Source organism: Ruditapes philippinarum, unplaced genomic scaffold, assembly GCF_026571515.1.
Source record: "Ruditapes philippinarum isolate M1 unplaced genomic scaffold, ASM2657151v2 ctg2530_1_1_1_1, whole genome shotgun sequence".
NCBI lineage: Eukaryota > Metazoa > Mollusca > Bivalvia > Venerida > Veneridae > Ruditapes > Ruditapes philippinarum.
The window spans coordinates 226,772-245,044 of NW_026858537.1; the positions used below are offsets into that span (position 1 = coordinate 226,772).

The following is an 18,273-nucleotide window of genomic DNA, read 5'->3' on the forward strand; positions in this document are numbered from 1 at the left end:
ATTTCCTTAAAATAAATAATCACTAAACGGTTTCCTATAATGATTATTCGTATTTTCGCTTCTTCTTTCTATACTTTTCCGAATGTGCTTTTGAAGTGCACATTATATAATATAAAGATCTGAAAAGTATCAGAAAAAGAAGGGGAAAATAAATAACATTATAGGAAAAACCTTATATTATATTAAGAAATATGTCAATCTCAAATTAAAACAACACTTTGCAAATTATTTATAATTTATTGGAGCATTTTTAATGTTCTTTGCACACAAAATAAACATAAAAAACAACAGTAGTGAAAACCTTTTTTTTTGCATTTGAACTATTGGCATAAAAAATCAATTTAACACTAGACTTTCTTCTTTCTCACTTCCTAACTTTATTTATGGTCATGGAAATATTTCACTACAGCTATTATAATAGTCAAATATTTTCCACTAAACATGTCTATTTACCAGAAAAGGCACAATGCACAAAAATACAAAAATTATCTATTTACCAAGTATACAATAACCACACACACACAAAATAATAGTATCTCTAAAAATTATAAATACAATAGCACAAATAAAACTGGTAAATGACTTAAATATTTGACACCAAACAAAAAATTAATAAAAAGGCAAATTTCCAAACTTTGACAAATATTTGCATAAATACATGTAGTAGAGAATTTTGATATACTTTGTATTGTTTATGCACAACAACACAAACAACTTACGTTAATTTTAACTCATGAACTTCCTATTTACACAATCTTACACAACTTTGTTCAGTGCATGGATAAAACAGGAATTGTCCAAGTTCAAAAAGGGGAACAACTGAGTAAAAAGAATTTAAGCTAGAGTTATGTGTCTTGGTCAGTGACTTGCAATTATTATCCAAAAGAAGTTTAAGTAAATGAATACAATACATGAATGAGATTTAAAGTTGTTCACAAAACTTATAGCCAGTGTTCAGACACCAACAAATGGGCAAGTTGTATAGCCCCACTTTTCTTTGAAGAATAGGACTAAAATTAAAATATGGATATTTTTACAACAAATGGGCTCAAAGGATAGCCACACTTTTCTTTGAATAGTGGAGCTACAATATAAATATGGATATTTCTACATCTAAATAGTTAAAAACATTTTGGTCCCAATGGTCACTTTGCAAAATTATCAAAATCAAATATAATGGCAAATGACCTGATTTATTTGATAAAGATGAAAAAATCACTATCTTTCAAAGATTAACTAAAGATGACATATTAACAGACAAATAAATGATAATAATGACAATTTCCTAGCACTTTTTCAAGTTTGTTTTTCTGTTTAATTGTGGAACAAAATTCAAAAAATAAATAATAAAAAAATCTCCATAAAAAAAGAAAATATCTGCATTAAACTTTTCAAGCCTGTTGAATTATCAGCAAGTATAAATAACAAAAAACTCAATACAAAATAACAAACTAAATACAAAATTTAATTATATACACATTATATTACATTGTTTAGATAAACTGGATACTTAATTACAGTACAGCTTAGAGGCCCATTAGGCCTAAAATAATGGTATTACTTTTATTTCTGGAAAAAAACACAAAAAAAACCACCTTTTAATTTCATTTCTATTCTTTGAGGTTTGTTACAGTTTGATAACAAAAAATTACTCATTGGCCGTAGAGCTTAGTGATTTTCTGTTTCTTTTTCATTTTTACAATAATTACAATTATAGTGATTTATTGATTATTTAGTGACTTTAGACTGGCAGTCACTATACCTCTTTGATTACATTTCCCTATCTTAATAACAAGTAATTTCACATCTAGTGCAATTTTCTTCAGGAGACAAGCATCTCCTATACTCTAAATCTATAATTACATTCTTACAAAGCATGTGTTTGGTCTTTGTACAGAAAGAAAGAAATACTCGTTTAGGCTTTATGCACCTTTAAAACTCCAGAAATGACCTAAAAATGTGAAAATAATCTGAGTGATAGCATACTTCACCAGATATAAAGTTTTTCACTCTTAAATAAAAAGAAAAACTTCTCAGTAAATATTTGACTTTTATAGAAGTATTTACACCTTTAAGTCCATCCTATATGACTTTATTTTAAATTAAAAATTAAGCAAAACATTATCAATTAAGCATATTTTTTCAATATATAACATAAGCATATTTGTTCAATATATAACATCTTTTTAACAGTAATATTGTTATAGCACAGTTACATGTTACATAGCAAAATAAGGGACTGAATCTGGGACATTCCTATTTTAGTCCAATCCTCTTGTACATAAATTTTCAAGTTGCCAGTAGATGTTCTCCCAAATTTGATAAGTTCAATGCTGTCACACTTTGTTCATATATTACTTTTATGCATCAGCACTTAAAAAGGTCCAAAAGATTGCATTTATATTTTGAGCTTGAAATAAGTTCACCAAAACAAGCATTGATGGGTACACGACCTTTCCCATAAAATATATTATGACGAAATAAGACTGTTCAACATGATCAACAAATGAACATGAGACTATGGTCATCTGTACAGCATGATAAACAAATGAACATGAAACTAAAGTTATCTGTACAGCATGATAAACAAATGTACATGAAACTATAGTCATCTGTACAGCACGATAAACACATGTACATGAAACTATGGTCATCTGTACAGCACGATAAACAAATGTACAAGAAACTTAGTTTATCTGTACAACATGATAAACAAATGTACATGAAACTTAGTTCATCTGTGCATGATAAACAAATGTACATGAAACTATGGTCACTGTACAATATGATAAACAAATGTGCATGAAACTTAGTTAATCTGTACAACATGATAAACAAATGTACAATAATACAAAGTTCATAACAAAGTACATGATAAATAAAATAAATGTACATGATACTTAGTTTATATTAATGAAACAAATTAACATGTCATTACTTCTTTCAACCCATAGATGATAGTGGAATGTAGAATAAGTGGGACTATCATATGTGACAAATGTCAGTATACCTTGATTTGATATTAACTTCCTATCAAGATTTCACCCCCCTCCCCCCCCAAAAAAAAACAACCAATAAAAACTGCACAAGTCAATGGTAACAGCAGCTCCTATCCCTCCTAGTTCCTTGGAATAGTGGAGGTGATATTTTCCTCTTTCAGTCTGTCCTCTGACTTCTTATGCTCAATGCTGCGGACAAGAATTTCAGGGAATACACTAACTTGTATGGGGATTATTGGAGAATATTGATCATAGATTTTGACATATGACTATCCCAAATAGGCCAAGGATTTGATCCTTGATAAAATGGCCCCCTATGCACCCCTCTCCTTCCACCCTCTATTTCCACAGCTGGGAGTGAGTTACGACTGGTGCTTGAATTAACATAACTATTTCAAAATTTACACAAGCATTTCTTCTACTGTCAGGGTACAAACTGTCACCTTAGTGCAATAACAGGTTAAGTCCTTCTAAAAATAGTTAACCAGTTATTGCACTTAGCTGATAATACAGGATTTAAATAGATATACATGTACACATCACACATACTAGCCTATATGTCCAGCATACAGGGCTGTTCATAACAGTTCAATCACTGAATTCAGTAAACATAATTTAATGTTTAACTCTATAAAAATTTAAGGAACTTCAATACTATAATGATTTTCAAGGGGAGCAGAAGCCTTATGGTAAGGTGTCTGCCTCTCAACCCAGGGATCATGGGTTCCAGCCCTAATTGGGTCACTACAATGTTTCTTCATATGACACTAGTACTGGTTGGTTCAAGGAAGCGGACTCAATAAGTGATTAATATAAGTTTTCGCAATCAAGCTTTAATGAATACATTGTATATCTTTAAACCAAACCAAAATGCTAAAATTAATCCAACAAAAGCAGTCTGTTTTTTATTATTATTACAGTGTGACTAGACTGCGCAGACGTGTAGACAGGCATTACTAAAATTGGTAGCACTAAAAAGCCCACCCCACCTCTCCATTCTAACACTCAAATACTTGATTTGTACTGAATTCAAAAGAAGGCATGCAAAAAATTGTTATTATACATAATTACAAACAATGTCCATAAAAAAAGGAAAAAAAATATCATCTAGAATATAAAGCAAATTCAAAGATCAAATTTATTAATTGTAACAAATTATAAGTAAAAATATCATCTAAAATATAAAGCAAATTCAATGATAGCAATTCAAAGATCAAATCTATTACTTGTAACCAATTATAAGTAAAAATCTAGTTATTCTAGTTATTCACAATCGATGCATATAAAATTAAACTTCCAATATATGGCAATAGGCACACAATCATTTACAAAAATAAAAATGTTGAGAAAATCAAAGTACATGGCAAAAATGTGTAAAAGTGTCCATTATCTTTGAAAAAATAAAATTGAATATTCAGAAAATTCAGCTACGTCTTAAGAAAACATTATTATAATCATATGTTACGTCATAAAATAAGTGAAAATTGACAGTATCACGTTAAAAATGGCTTTAACTTATATAGTGAAAATAAGCAAAGTAGAAATAGTGCGAGTTTTTACACAATATCACAATCATGTTTGAAAAACGTCACTTCAAACAATATCACCAAAAAATATCATCAAAATAAAGATGCTAAACAAACATTTCAAAAGTTATTGCTACAACATGCCATTATCGTTGTTCGTGTCTATAGTTCTATAGTCACGTCGGGCACCAGCAAACAGTACTTCCACCCGGCTGTTGATGAAATATACAATCACCATGGAAACAAGAAGCATAATTACTCCGACACTCAACGTGACAGTCTGAAATATGAAAATAAATCATGTATATACATATAAAAATATATATTAGATAAATATGGCACAAAATATGATATATTGTTCCCCCCAAATATATCAGCCAAAGGGGAACAACCTGTTTGATTTTCTTACTATAAAGATCATTTGAATTCTGTCTTAAAGTTCCTCCAAACATACTTTGTCTTAAAACTTGACTTGAAAAAATAATGGTATTAGTAACTAATTTGATATTATCTTTTTAAATTATATCATAATATGATAATTTGCATTTGATGATAATTGTACGTAATGATAACACTAATGACAATCATGCTCACAAAGATATCTAATGATAATGACAAGGATAATTCTATTGACAAAGATAATTAAACTGACAACGATACTGAATGATAATAACAATGATAATTATATTGATCATGGTACTGAATGATAATTACAAAGGTAGACACATAATAATTACTTGTCTTTTAGAAAGAAAAAAAATATTGACATTGGTAATGATAATGGTTGTAATAAGGACAATGATAATTTTACTGTAAAATATACAAATGATATTAAAGATAATTATAAGAATAACGACAGTGACCATGAGAATATTAATTTTTTTCCAATAAAAACTTTAGACTAAATATGATTAACTAAAAAAGTTTTTTATGGAAAAGCAGATGATAATAATGAAAGATACTGATGAATGATAATAAAAAAATGCAATCATAAACATAAATAATTGCCTCTTTATATGCATGTATGACAAAGCAATCCAGCGAGCAGAACAGGGGAGGTAACTACTACAAGCATGCAGTTAAGGGGGCAGGGGACATATTCGAATGATGGCCCCGGTCAAATTTTTTAATAACTCAGACATGGTGTTTTGAAGGTACATGTACTGATAACTTCTGATATTTCTCTGTCATTGTAATTCTTTCTTGTTTTTGTGTAGGAAAGTATTTTTGGGTTTTTACCCGAAATTAAGCATTTTGGTAGCTTTGTATGTATTTCTGACTCTCCGAATGGAGGTGAAAATGTTAAAAATCAAGCTTTGACAGTTGGCGCCAAACATGTAAGAAATTTCAGATAAATTTTGTGAAAAATCTAAACGTATGACAGACACTTTATTGGTCATTTCTGAAAATGCCATAGCTTGCACTGCGTGTTACTGATATTTTTAAAGGAATCGGGCGGATTCTGGAGTATGCTGCACCTTCATGAAGATTGCCCATATCAGAGCAACAGATAAGCTTTAAAAGTGAAATGGGTATTACTCCATCATTTCCTTTGGAATTGGGTATTGGTTCCATTTAATTGGGTATTCCAAAACTCGATACCCTATGGTTTCAAGATTAATTGGGTATTCAAATATGAAGATATGAATTTTATGATATATTTCAATATCAATAAAATTTAAACTTTTTTTAAAAAGAAAATAGGATTAACAATTTACTAGAACTTTTCACAATTGTTTTATTTTTATATAAAATGCTCATGTTATATTTCATAATATTTTAACAAGTTCGTTTTCTGACTAATTTTTGATTTACGACTGTTTTGACGCCATATTGCTTTCAAAGCGTCTATTGATACAGCTGGGACCTACTTATTGACGGTCTCCGCAAAATCAACGGTCTCTGCCGGTGACCTGAGTAGACAAATCGACGGTCTCATGCTTTATTGATATGGCTTAGTCGGTCTTTGGAGACCGGGGACCGTCAAAGACCGGAGACCGTTGATTAGTTAGCATTGATTCGGGAATATTCGGATAGCATGCATATCGATATTAATTTGTCCAAAACTACAAGCGTACGACAGATTAATTTTGCGGTGATGAAAATGACAATACGCACGGGTTTTTAAGACAATTGCGTATTTTATTTTTTTTTAATGGATTTTGATACGCATTCTTAAAAAATCAATTGCGTATTTTATAAAATTAATTGCGTAAATACGCAAATACGCACCTTGTCTGTTGCTCTGCCATATTGGTATATTTTAGGTGTGATTTTGGCTGGGTGGGGGTAAATATAAATTGCTGTCAGTCTTTTTTTTGAAGGAGCAATGCATGCAAACTATTTTTTTCTTCAATATATGTCATATATCATGCTGTGCAACTGGTTATCTGCCTGTGAAACAGATTTTGAAATATTTGGAATTGTGTTTCTGGTCACACTGAAATACAATTTTTTTCATTTTTAGGTCCCCTGCCCCCTAATAACTTAAAGCTTCTGTGGTTATCTTTCTGTTTTTGTCTGTACTTGAAAGAATTATCATTAATAATAAAGTTCAACACTGTTTTTGTTTATTTTACTTTTAAAAATGTTTGTCTGTTCCTACATCAACTGTTGTGTTGTATGACACAATAATATTGAGTCAAATTCAAACTTTTGCAGACACAATTTCTTGTACAAATAACATCTAGCTTCAATTGCACTTTGATTTTTCCTAATGTACCTACCTATGTATTATGCATCATATACTATGATACTGAACAATATCTTAATTTTAAATAATTTCCCTGCTGAACATGAGTATTACACTCGTCCTGCTATGAATTCCCTTGATACTAATCAGTTTATTTAAAAGATTTCAATATAAAACAAGAACTGTTTATAAGACAGTGTCCTTGACTATTCTAAGTGATTGACAGTAAGGGGCATAACTCTGCAATAAAGGTAACTCAGAGTTAAGGGACCTATGCCCAATATGTAAGATAATCACAGAGACAAATGTGCATCAAGTTTCAACCTATTCCCTTCAGTAATTTTGGAGATGCATGCAAAAACTTCTTAGTGTTACAGCTATGCCGACATCCAACCAACAGGTGAGTTCAATAGCTCTCCCTATTCTTTGAATAATTGAGTTAAAAAGTTAAATTAAGCTACCAATAGTATAGACCCATATAAAACTGCCCAGGATGACATGTAGACAAAGGGACCTCAATACTGGTGGCATAACCAAGTCAGAATGGCCTCTCACCTTCAATGACTTAACAATCTTGTTAAGTATGGGAAAAATGAACTATTAAGAATAAAAATATACATTTGTAGATACACACAGCATTATACATATATAAGGTTATCACAAAATTCTGCTTATGGTAATACAAAAAGCAAGCATTCTCACCCTTTATACAAAGACAACGAAACATGCAAAATTATGTTATATATATAAAGATTTCTGAAACCTAATATTCAAATATTTTACTTTCATACTAGTGACTACATAATATGCCCAAGGAACATACCATTGTTGCAGTGTATGCTTAATTTATGAACCCAATAAGCAGTACTTCCTCCACCCAGGTTATTTTCATTTTTAAATTTTAAGCATGCAAAAGCTACTTCTAGTCTACACAAAACAGTTGTTATTAGGCAATATTACACACATACACACACCTTAAAGTGATACAGGGGCCTGGGTCTCATACGGGTTTGATTCAAACAGTAATGATGATCTCTTGTTGAAAAAATAGCCTCCAACAAGGGAGATAACTAATATCAGTACACCTACTACCAGGGTGACTACCTGAAAACATACATGTCATACAAACATGAATTATAGATGAAATAAAATTTGGTTTCTCTTTCTTGTCATCAATCTATTTCATTTTGTTTAATAATGTGTCACTTTATAAAGCTACTAACCCACCTTAAAGCTTTTGTTTGAAATTTATCTTTACAAAAAAAAAGTTATTAAAAGACAAAACTACAACTCACAAATATATACATGAACATGAAACTAGATGATAAAAAACATTTCTTGCTTCCTGAAATACCAGTTTATTCAAGTTTCGGCAATCTTATCCTGGTAGAATTTCATACCAGTTGTTGCATTGGAATATTTTGTATAAACATTGTAAAATACTAAAATTAGACACCAAACAGTATAGACTCTGGCCAGACATCAAAGATATATAGCTGGCATTGCTATTTTATGGTGAGGAGATTTTGCCATTATTATTGCTTGCACTGTATTAAGTAATAAGCCCCCACACCCCCTTCCTCTGAAAAATGAAAAACATGCATCAAGTATTTCTGTCTCAAAATTCTAACCCCTTCAATTTCTCTGACCGTAGTTTTAAATATAATAAAATCTTAACTAAAAACAGAAAACACATAAAAGAATAATCTTTTGCAAAATGTATCATCCCCGGGGAGCACCGATTTGGAGAAATTTGGTAAGTGTAAATTACAGTTTGTAGTATCCAAACAGCAGTGAGATAATGAAGATATAAAAGCACGTTAACACAACTGTGCTGAAACCAGGACAAGATTTCTCTCTCTTTTTCCAAGTAGGGTAGCCATGCTTTCTCTACAGACAAGTTTGAATCCTTAACTTGCTGAAATTTATGAAATGGATCAACCCAGATTTGAACTTAAAACAGTCCATTCACAGTTAAAGGGATTTCTATATTACAATACAATTTCTGTTTTAACAAGGTTAGGGTCTATATCATTATTCTTTGTGTCAAAATCTTAAGGTATAAATAGAAGACTTGTTTGTTTCTAAATAAGAATCATATCAAAGTAAATAAACTTGCAAATTTCATTCAAAGCAGGTGCAGCATACATGAATAGCATGACTATACACTTTTTTATATTAGCATTATTTATTTTGCCATTACCACCCAGCACCCTAAGTATCTTAAATGGACTAATCCATCTTTCAAACTGGGAAAAATCATTAATCATTTCGTGGGATTATTTCTAAATTTGAGTGAAAAGTGAGCAGTGCAGGCCAAGATAAGATAGCATGGTTGTGCCGTCTGATCTTGGGTCTACACTGGTCACATACAAGGGTGTGATCATTTGCCACTAGAGGCAAAAGATTAAGTTCAAATATTGTAAAGCCAGTAGTGTAATAAAGCCACTTTTGAATTTGTTTCTTGAAACTAAACAGCACTTGTCACCTTAATGCAATAACTGGTTAACTCCTATTAAATTTAGAAGGACATAACCCATGACTGCACTAAGCTGACACACTGCTGTCACATAAGGAAACATAGTTATGACTTCAGCGGTGCTCAAACCTATAAACCCTGCATTGAGAGGTATATACCTAAACCACAAGGCCCAAATCCCAAATATGTATAGAGAATATTACACATGGTCATTACACCCTTTAAGCCTATAAGATCTCAAATCCTGCTTTCAATACAATACATAAATGGTTAAACTGTTTATCCTGAATCACAAACGCAAACCATTCAATTCTTGGCACTTCCAGAAAAAAAATCACAATTTATAATACATAGGCGATAAATCTTACCTCAAATTTTTTGCTAGGTATTAAGAAAACCCTAACGTTCATTGCATTGAATTGCCAGCTGCTTTCTGCCCATGTTGAATACTGCCGTGACTTGAAATCATAGTCTGGAAAAAGGATCTTGTTATTAAGATTTTTAATAAGAGAGAAAATTTTCTTGGGCTTAATGTAAAACTATTCCATGTCCTAAAAGGTCGTCAACCAATAATAAACGTTTATCCCATTTATATAGAATTTCAAACGAAAAGTGCAATAAACATGTCAAAACTATTAAAAACTTTTACTAAAATCAAATAAAGGTGATTTATAATCACGCCACACAATAAATAATTTCCGCCACTCTTACAAATGATGATGTAGGAATGTCCCTCACACTACAGAGGCAATCATGTACGTCCCACCATTTCTGCCAATAATTTGGCACATTTAAGTGTCAGCTCTGTGCATTATTATATAAATAGAATGTTTTGAAAATTTTGGAACAAGATCTAACTTTTGTTTTCCTTTTTATTTTCCTTGAAATTATTCACTACTTTTTGCTGTTGCATCGATAAGAATCTATAATCAGTGAATTAAGGTAAGTTCCACATTTTTAAAATAAAAATAAAATCCCAACCATGTATATGAGGACTACTTGGACCATGTTTTTCATTTTTTTTCATGTTTCTGTTGAAACTTAAATAGAGTGAAGTGAACTCGTACACTCTGTATACCTGTAGTCTATTATAGATAGGCAAACTTCATGGATTCTGCCAGTTATTGTTTCAAAAGACAACTTTATGTTGGAATAATATAATACTTTTTTACTATATTTGAAATATTAGGGATGAAAAAATGTATGGTTGTTTACAATGTTTATCACTAATGTTAATCTATTTATTTCTTGTGCTAAAATTTTGCCACTGGGCACATGTTAGGGTCATATCATCTATAATATGTACTTAAGTGCAAATTGAATTTCAAGAAACACTGTTATATACTGTGATCATAAACTGCCAATAGTTACATAGAGATAAATGTATGTCACTTCCAGTTTGAGGTCCTACCTGCATTACAGGTAGCAATTCTTACATATGTGTGATACTGGTCTTTGTAAGGGTTGCACTTAAGAAATTGTAAATAATTTTATACTAAATTTAGGAAAAACAACCTTTTTTTAGTTTGTTCAGCATGTTCAGGCATTAAAATTACCACACAGAAATGATGTCAGATGACTTAAATTGTCTCAAGCTAATAGAATACTCTTGCCTTAAGTCCTTAAACAGGGTACATGTATACTATCACTAATAGCTCCTTCAGTATTCAAAATTTGTCAACAATCATTACCAATCTAAACACAAAACCCTGGCATAGTTAACCAATAATACAGGGCCATTATCCCGTCAAAACTCTTCATATATAATAATCTAGTTATGGATTGCTTATGTAAACTTACCGTCTATTTCAAATGCTTTAGATACTGCCTTTGACAAGTTCGCATTTCCTCTTACACAGTATCCATTAGTCCTGGTTCCATTTTCATTCAACGGTCCTTGTACCCACTCGCCACCCTACAAAACAACCCAGTTATTATGTCATCTGCTGATCAATAAATATCAGCCTTTTTGTTTTTGTTGCAATATAATTACATCAAATATGAAAAATCACTTAATCCAAAGAGATCTTACACTTAAAAAGACACTTTGGGCACATTATTTACTCATTAACAAACATGGTATTTGAACAAATCTAGAATTTATAACATTTGCAACTAAACCTATAACTGAAGGTGATTAATACCCCCACCATCAACTTTGACTTTTTGAAAAATAAGTGGGCTGAAGAATTTTTTAACTCAACCTATAACTTATGAAGTATCAAATGTATACAAAGAATTAATTTAATTACTTGCAATCCCAACCAGGATCTTCATATAAGCTTGTTATACACCAAGTTTTATTGAAATATCTCATTCCTAACCCTAGTAATTGTCCGGAAACCATTTTTCTATTTTTAGTAATGGTGACCTTGACCCCAGGCCCAGGGGGTCCAAATGCAATACTAACTAGGGTATTCATAAAAGCTTGCTATACACCAAGTTTGATTACAAAATCTCATTTCCTAACTCGATAGTTATTGTCTGGAAACCATTTTTCTATTTTTACTAACAGTGACCTTGACCCCAGAGGGTCAAAAATGGGAAACCAACTCTGGTCTTCATATAAGAATGCTTTACACCAAATTGGATTACAATTTCTTATCCCTAACTCTAGTTATTGTCCTGTTTTTAGTAACAATGACATTTACCTTGACCCCAGGGGTCAAAAGGCAATACCAAGCGGGGTCTTCATATAAACTTGCTATACACCAAGTCATTTCAATATCTCATTCCTAACTCTAGTTATTGACCGGAAAACATTTTTCTATTTCTAGAAATGGTGACCTTGACCCCAGGGGGATCAAATGCAATACCAACCGGGGTCTCCACATAAGGTTGCTATAATATACCAAGTTTGATTACAATACCTAACTCCAAACTGTAGTTATTGGTCAGAAACAATGATGGGGACCTACAGACAGACAGACAGATGGACGGACAAGTTGACTCATATATACCCCCCTTAACTTCGTTTCTGGGGGTATAATAATATTATTGGGCTTAAAATCAGAGCTGTCTGTAAAACAGAGTGCTTTACTATTCTTAGGGCTTGAAAAGGGGCATAACTTTGTAAAAAGGTTACTCCGAGTTATGGGACCTATGCCCATTATGATTATCACAGAAAACCAATAATTGAAGCTTTACACATTTCCTTTGGTAGTTTTGGAGATACAGTATTGCATGCAAAACTTATCCCAAGTGTGATGGTGACACCGACGCCCAGGTGAGTACAATAGCTCCCCCTATTCTTATTATAGTATAGCTTAATATCTAAATGGGAACAAACTTTGCATGTGTCTTTGGTAGCATTTTCAACATGGTCTCCTAGGTATACTAAAAGCATCTGTTTGGTCAAGGCAGTGTAGTTGTTGGTCTGTGTGTTGACACCAACATAAAACTGGTATGGTTCATCAGCTAAAAGTAACAAGTATGCAGATCAGTTATATCATCAAATACTAGTTCTATGAATGGCAAGCCTAAGGTAAAATGACAACTTTCCAGTCTTAACTGGTACTAAAAGGCCCATACCACTTGCCCCTCTTGCATTTAGGTTGAAACCACTGACCTTTCTCTTCATTACTACATTGACACATTGGGTAAACTACTTATAAATGTAATCTCAACCACCAGACCATACAATTTTTTGGTGTTAGTATAAACCAACAATGTAATGGTCATATGGCAACTTTCTAGCTTTACTGGGTAATAAAAACCTCAGGTGCCCCTTCAAGTATTTTTTCAGTAACAATTAGGAATCCAAGTAGAATATCAGCATTCCATATACTAGCTGGACAGATTTCTCACATTAAAAAAAATTCCTAATACAAAGTGGAATAATAACTCGCAGCAGTCAGGTCGGCAAAAGTTGCCATATAAGCCCAAAATAAAATATTAAACTTTCAGCATTATTGAAGATTCTCCACACTTATCCCCTATCGAACAGAGAGGCAATCAATTGCATTACACAATATATGAACTTTGTTCTATCACACAATATATAACAGCATAACAAAGCAAAATGCTTACACGTCATAAGTGATGTAAATAAACCAAATGATGTCAGGAAAATTGCTTCAACGCTAAATGAAGTTCAAAATATTTCTATCAATTCTCTTTTTATTAGCACGTTAGAAGGGAAACAGATGTAAATTTTTCTTACAATATATTATAACAATGCATGGGTTATCGTTCAAATGGTTTTCTATTAATCAATCATGTATATCGGCCTTCATGATTATATTCCTGTGCATTTGAACTCGAACCATGCATTATTCTACAACAATGCACTCAAAATTGATATCCTAAAAATTGAAAAATATCTCATTTTTCTAAAATTTATTTTCAAATTGATTTCACATAGACATGGTCTTACCTAGTTGATCTGCTTTACCCTTGTCCAGACTCTGTTTAAACAGCTCACAATTCGGAGATATCAGGTAACAAAACAATAAATGTTGTACCTGAAATAAAAATAACACCTCATTATAACACAACAATAAGTTATTTGAAAGTTTACACCAATGATGACTTGCTTACACCTAAGTGTGAAGCCACATCTGCAATCTGATATGATTATGTTACTTTTAAAATTTGAACTTTATTACTGAGTAACCAGGGACGGCAAAATCTGACTTTGACTTACCTGTCCGTTTTACCTGAGGCATTTCTTTACTTGTCTGTATATTTCTAAAGTAAACTCTGGAAAGAATCACTAGTCCATACAGGCTGTGGGACAACCTGAGTTACATTAACTGAATATGTTATATATTTCATGTTTCATAATTATAAAGGATTAACTTAACAGTCATTACACAAGTTCTGTGGAGTTCAAGTTAAAAAAAAAACCTAATCATGTTATATTTTCATGTTTGCTAAGAAACAAGAAAGGTAACTCTTAATACTTACAGTATTCACATCAACTGTCACATTGTCTGTAGAGTTATCTCCCGTGGCCAGAGTATACAGGAATTTAGCCAGTAGGTTGGCCACAGGTGTCAGGTTACTGGCTTGCTTAGATACTGTATCATAACATTCAGTAAGGTTTGTTTTATCAGGACAACTTGCTTTGATGTTTGACGCTAAATCAAGCCGACTGTTGTAAAATCTGAAATGTACAGTATACAGTTATGAAATCTGAAATAACCAGGAACATGTCAATATAAAACAACCCTACTATGTTAGTATACAGAACAACAGTTAGATGTACGGACAAGAGCAAATCTACTGTATATAAGTGGATATTTTCACTTGTCAAAAGGTTAGCAAATTGAAAATTTCAGTCATTTCGCGTGAAGAAATATTAGTGAATTGTGCAAGCGTAGAATTTACTGACCGGTTGGTTGATATTTAGCCTAGAGGAAATTAAAGCAATTTTCATTGATTCACGAAATTTGACAATATTGCCGTGTCACTACATGAACCACTTATACAGTATATGCCCTCCTCCTAAACAGGTGGCATAATAATTTACAACCAAGTTCTAAGATTGAGTTATGGGTAAAATAAAATATTCTTTCCCTTGATATCTTAACACAAACCATTGTACATCACTTATTGAGAAACATTAAGAAAAATATGTGAAAAAATGACTTTACACTAAAATGAACAAAACATGTGTCACAGTTTTCCTCAGAACATATATTTTAGTGATAAAAGGGGCAAAAAATAAAAGATTAACAGACAAAGTGTACAATAGAACTAAAAAGTAACAAACTAGCTGTGAAAAATCTTTCTAATTTCTTTTTCTTTTCTTTTACTATACTGGAAAATTTCAAAAATTTGAAACATGCATGTAGTAAGTATACAACCTTTATTAATTTCACGTATACAAAATTACAGTACATTTTTCAAGCTGTTTTGGGAAAAAGCCTCAGACTTAAATTGGGGAAAAATATCCAACATTTCGTGAAATTAAAGAAAACATTAAAAAGCTTAAAAACTATCTTACTCATGACTTACAAATTTTCATTTATATCTATGATCATACAACCTGCTACTGTTTTTAAGAAACCAATCTAAACAGTTTATTTTCTTTGCAGAAAGTTTAAACAGTGTGATTTTTGGCAGCTTTTAGGGAACAAATTCTTTCACATGCAATAATTTAAGAATTTTGATTTTACACTAAATCGATTCATCCAAGAAATTAAAAACAGACACATGGCATTGTCTACTTGCTCAACTAAACAAATGAAAACAAAAATTCATGCAATTAACTGTAATTTCTTTCAATAGATTTATGGATCCAGGTAGACATTAACCTCTCCCCTTTAAATCTTGACCTGATAAAATCGCAAGTAATTATCCTTTGCCACTAGTATAGAGCCAGACCATCCTGCATATTCGTGCAGTCTGACCCAGCTCAATACTGATGCCTGACCAACTTTACATTTTCCTTTTTTTTCATTTTCATCTTGATATCCCTAAATTTATAATAGACTGTTCCAAAGTCCAAAAACTGGACAAGTCCATTTATGAAAGTCATTAGATTAAGATCTTACTTGTTTGTGTATTCTTTTCTATGGTCAGTAATGACAACTGTAGGAAGTTGTGTTTTCTTCAGGAACGACTGAGCACTGGCAGGGGGTAGCGGCTGATCTTTGTCGACCTCATCAATTAATGAGGGATCTATGTCCTTCAATCCGGTCACCATATATTCAACCTGTAACATAATATATAAATAAATTCCAAAAATGTATTTCAATTCTTACGTCACAAAGTTGAGAATTCATATAAAAATTCTGGACATGCTGGAGGAAAAAAAGGAAATATTGTACAAAGTATAAATAAAGTGCATTAAGCTATTCTATTACATATCGAAATGGTTAATATATTATAGTTTTTCTTCACCACTAACATACAAAATATCTTAAATGGATTTATTCATCTTTCAAACTGACAAAAACGTTTATCATTTTTAGGAATAAAATTAATTAAGAACATCGTAACTGACTGAATAGTGCACAGTGCTGACCATGATCAGATTGCACTGTAGTCTTGGTCTGCACTGGCCATATGGCCTGCACTTGTCAATTTGTTGCCACCAACAATCTATGGGTTTACTTTCATTATGCATAAACAAATTGTTAAATGTGTCGCATATACAAATTATAAATGTGTCAATTTTTATTTACAACCAATCAGAGGGAAATATTGATGATACACCATTATTATTGACAACTTTCATAAAGTTTGTTTGTTTTATTTTTTCAGCTGAATCAGCATTTCATCATATCACTGCGGATCCACCTTAACTGTTTTCATAGACAGTTGACCAGTAATTACCAAATCCTCCAAAAGTGACCGACTTATAATCCCACATGATTTGTGAATCATCGGTGAGAGACAAATGACAAGAAGAGTCTTAGATCAAATGTCATGGAGAAATTACGTCTCACTATTGTAAAGAGCAGTAACAATAATTGTCCCAGTTTTAGATATTGTATGAAATTTTAGAAGGTACAACAACATAAACATTTACCTCAGTTTGTTTGTTTGGATTTAATGGCATTATGGACACGTTATTGGTCATTCCCTGCAAAACACTATAATTAGTAGACCTGAAAGGAGCTGGTACAAGTCAGTTAGTTAAATCTTAGACTTACCTCGGGTATTTTAGGCCGTGAGAGGGGATCAGTGTGTATCCAGATTTTTCCATCATCTCTATAGGCTAGCTGGTTAACCTCGACAAAATGTGAGATATGCTTCAGGTTTATCTACAATACACATACAATACAGATTAGAGGGATAGAATAAAACTTACTACTACAAAAATCAAATATAATGGATATTGAATGAGTGTATATCAAACACTGTGACGGAATGGCCGAGTGGTTAACGCGTCTGACTAGTAAACAAATAATTGCTAGCCGCATGGGTTCAAACCTCCTTCAGGGGCAAGTCGTTGTTTCCTTGAGCAAGAAACTTTACACGAATAAGTTTGAATGTGTGTTTATAAGCTTATAGCGTCCTTCACAATCAAACTAAAATAAATTCTGTTAAAACCAATCCAACACTGCTTGTACATAAGTGCAGTCCGACCACAATCTACTTTTAGTTGCTTACTGTATAGGACATCATATCTGTAGTGCCAAATGTGTGTGTTAATCAATTCATAAAATACTGTTTAAATTTTTCTTAAAAGAGGGGAGACAAAGTAGGTTTGGAAGATTTAAAGTAGGGGAGATAAGTAGGTTTAAATTTTCTTTAAAGAGGGTCTCAAGCAGGTATAAAATTTTCCAAAAAAAATCCAAATAGGAAAGTCAAATAGGTTTAGATGGAAACAAGCTGAGTGGAAACAAGCTGGTTTAACATTTTTCAAAAGGGTAACCAAGTTTATCCAAGATTTTTTCAAAAGATGGGAAATAAATTGGTTTGGAAATTGTAAAATAGGGTGTCAACTAGGTAAAAACATATTAAAAGAGGCGAGTCAAATAAGTTTGAAAATTTCAAAAGAAGGGGAAACAAGCATGCTATCTGATGGTTACCTTTTGCAAATTATCAGACGGAGGAAACTCATTATGTTCCATATCGTACACCATTCTTCCAGATCCAATATAGTCAAATGCTTCCTGAAAC

At 32.0% G+C, this 18,273-nt stretch overlaps 1 protein-coding gene across 2 annotated transcripts in view; it reads right to left on the minus strand.

Moving 5' to 3' along the window:
- Window positions 1–223: 223 nt before the first annotated feature.
- LOC132753523 (nicastrin-like) overlaps window positions 224–18,273 on the minus strand; it is a 28,701-nt gene continuing 10,651 nt past the window's right edge. The window contains exons 8-17 of one of the 2 annotated variants that reach the window (XM_060744004.1): window positions 18,183–18,266; window positions 17,301–17,411; window positions 16,197–16,357; window positions 14,605–14,803; window positions 14,072–14,159; window positions 12,986–13,113; window positions 11,497–11,611; window positions 10,065–10,168; window positions 8,192–8,321; window positions 4,669–4,805 (exon numbers count right to left, since the gene is read on the minus strand). In XM_060744004.1, the coding sequence (XP_060599987.1) occupies window positions 8,193–8,321; window positions 10,065–10,168; window positions 11,497–11,611; window positions 12,986–13,113; window positions 14,072–14,159; window positions 14,605–14,803; window positions 16,197–16,357; window positions 17,301–17,411; window positions 18,183–18,266 (1,119 nt within the window). In that variant the 3' untranslated portion in view covers window positions 4,669–4,805; window position 8,192. Of the gene's footprint in view, window positions 4,806–8,191; window positions 8,322–10,064; window positions 10,169–11,496; window positions 11,612–12,985; window positions 13,114–14,071; window positions 14,160–14,604; window positions 14,804–16,196; window positions 16,358–17,300; window positions 17,412–18,182; window positions 18,267–18,273 lie in introns of both variants that reach the window. The other variant, XM_060744003.1, reaches the window with a different exon arrangement.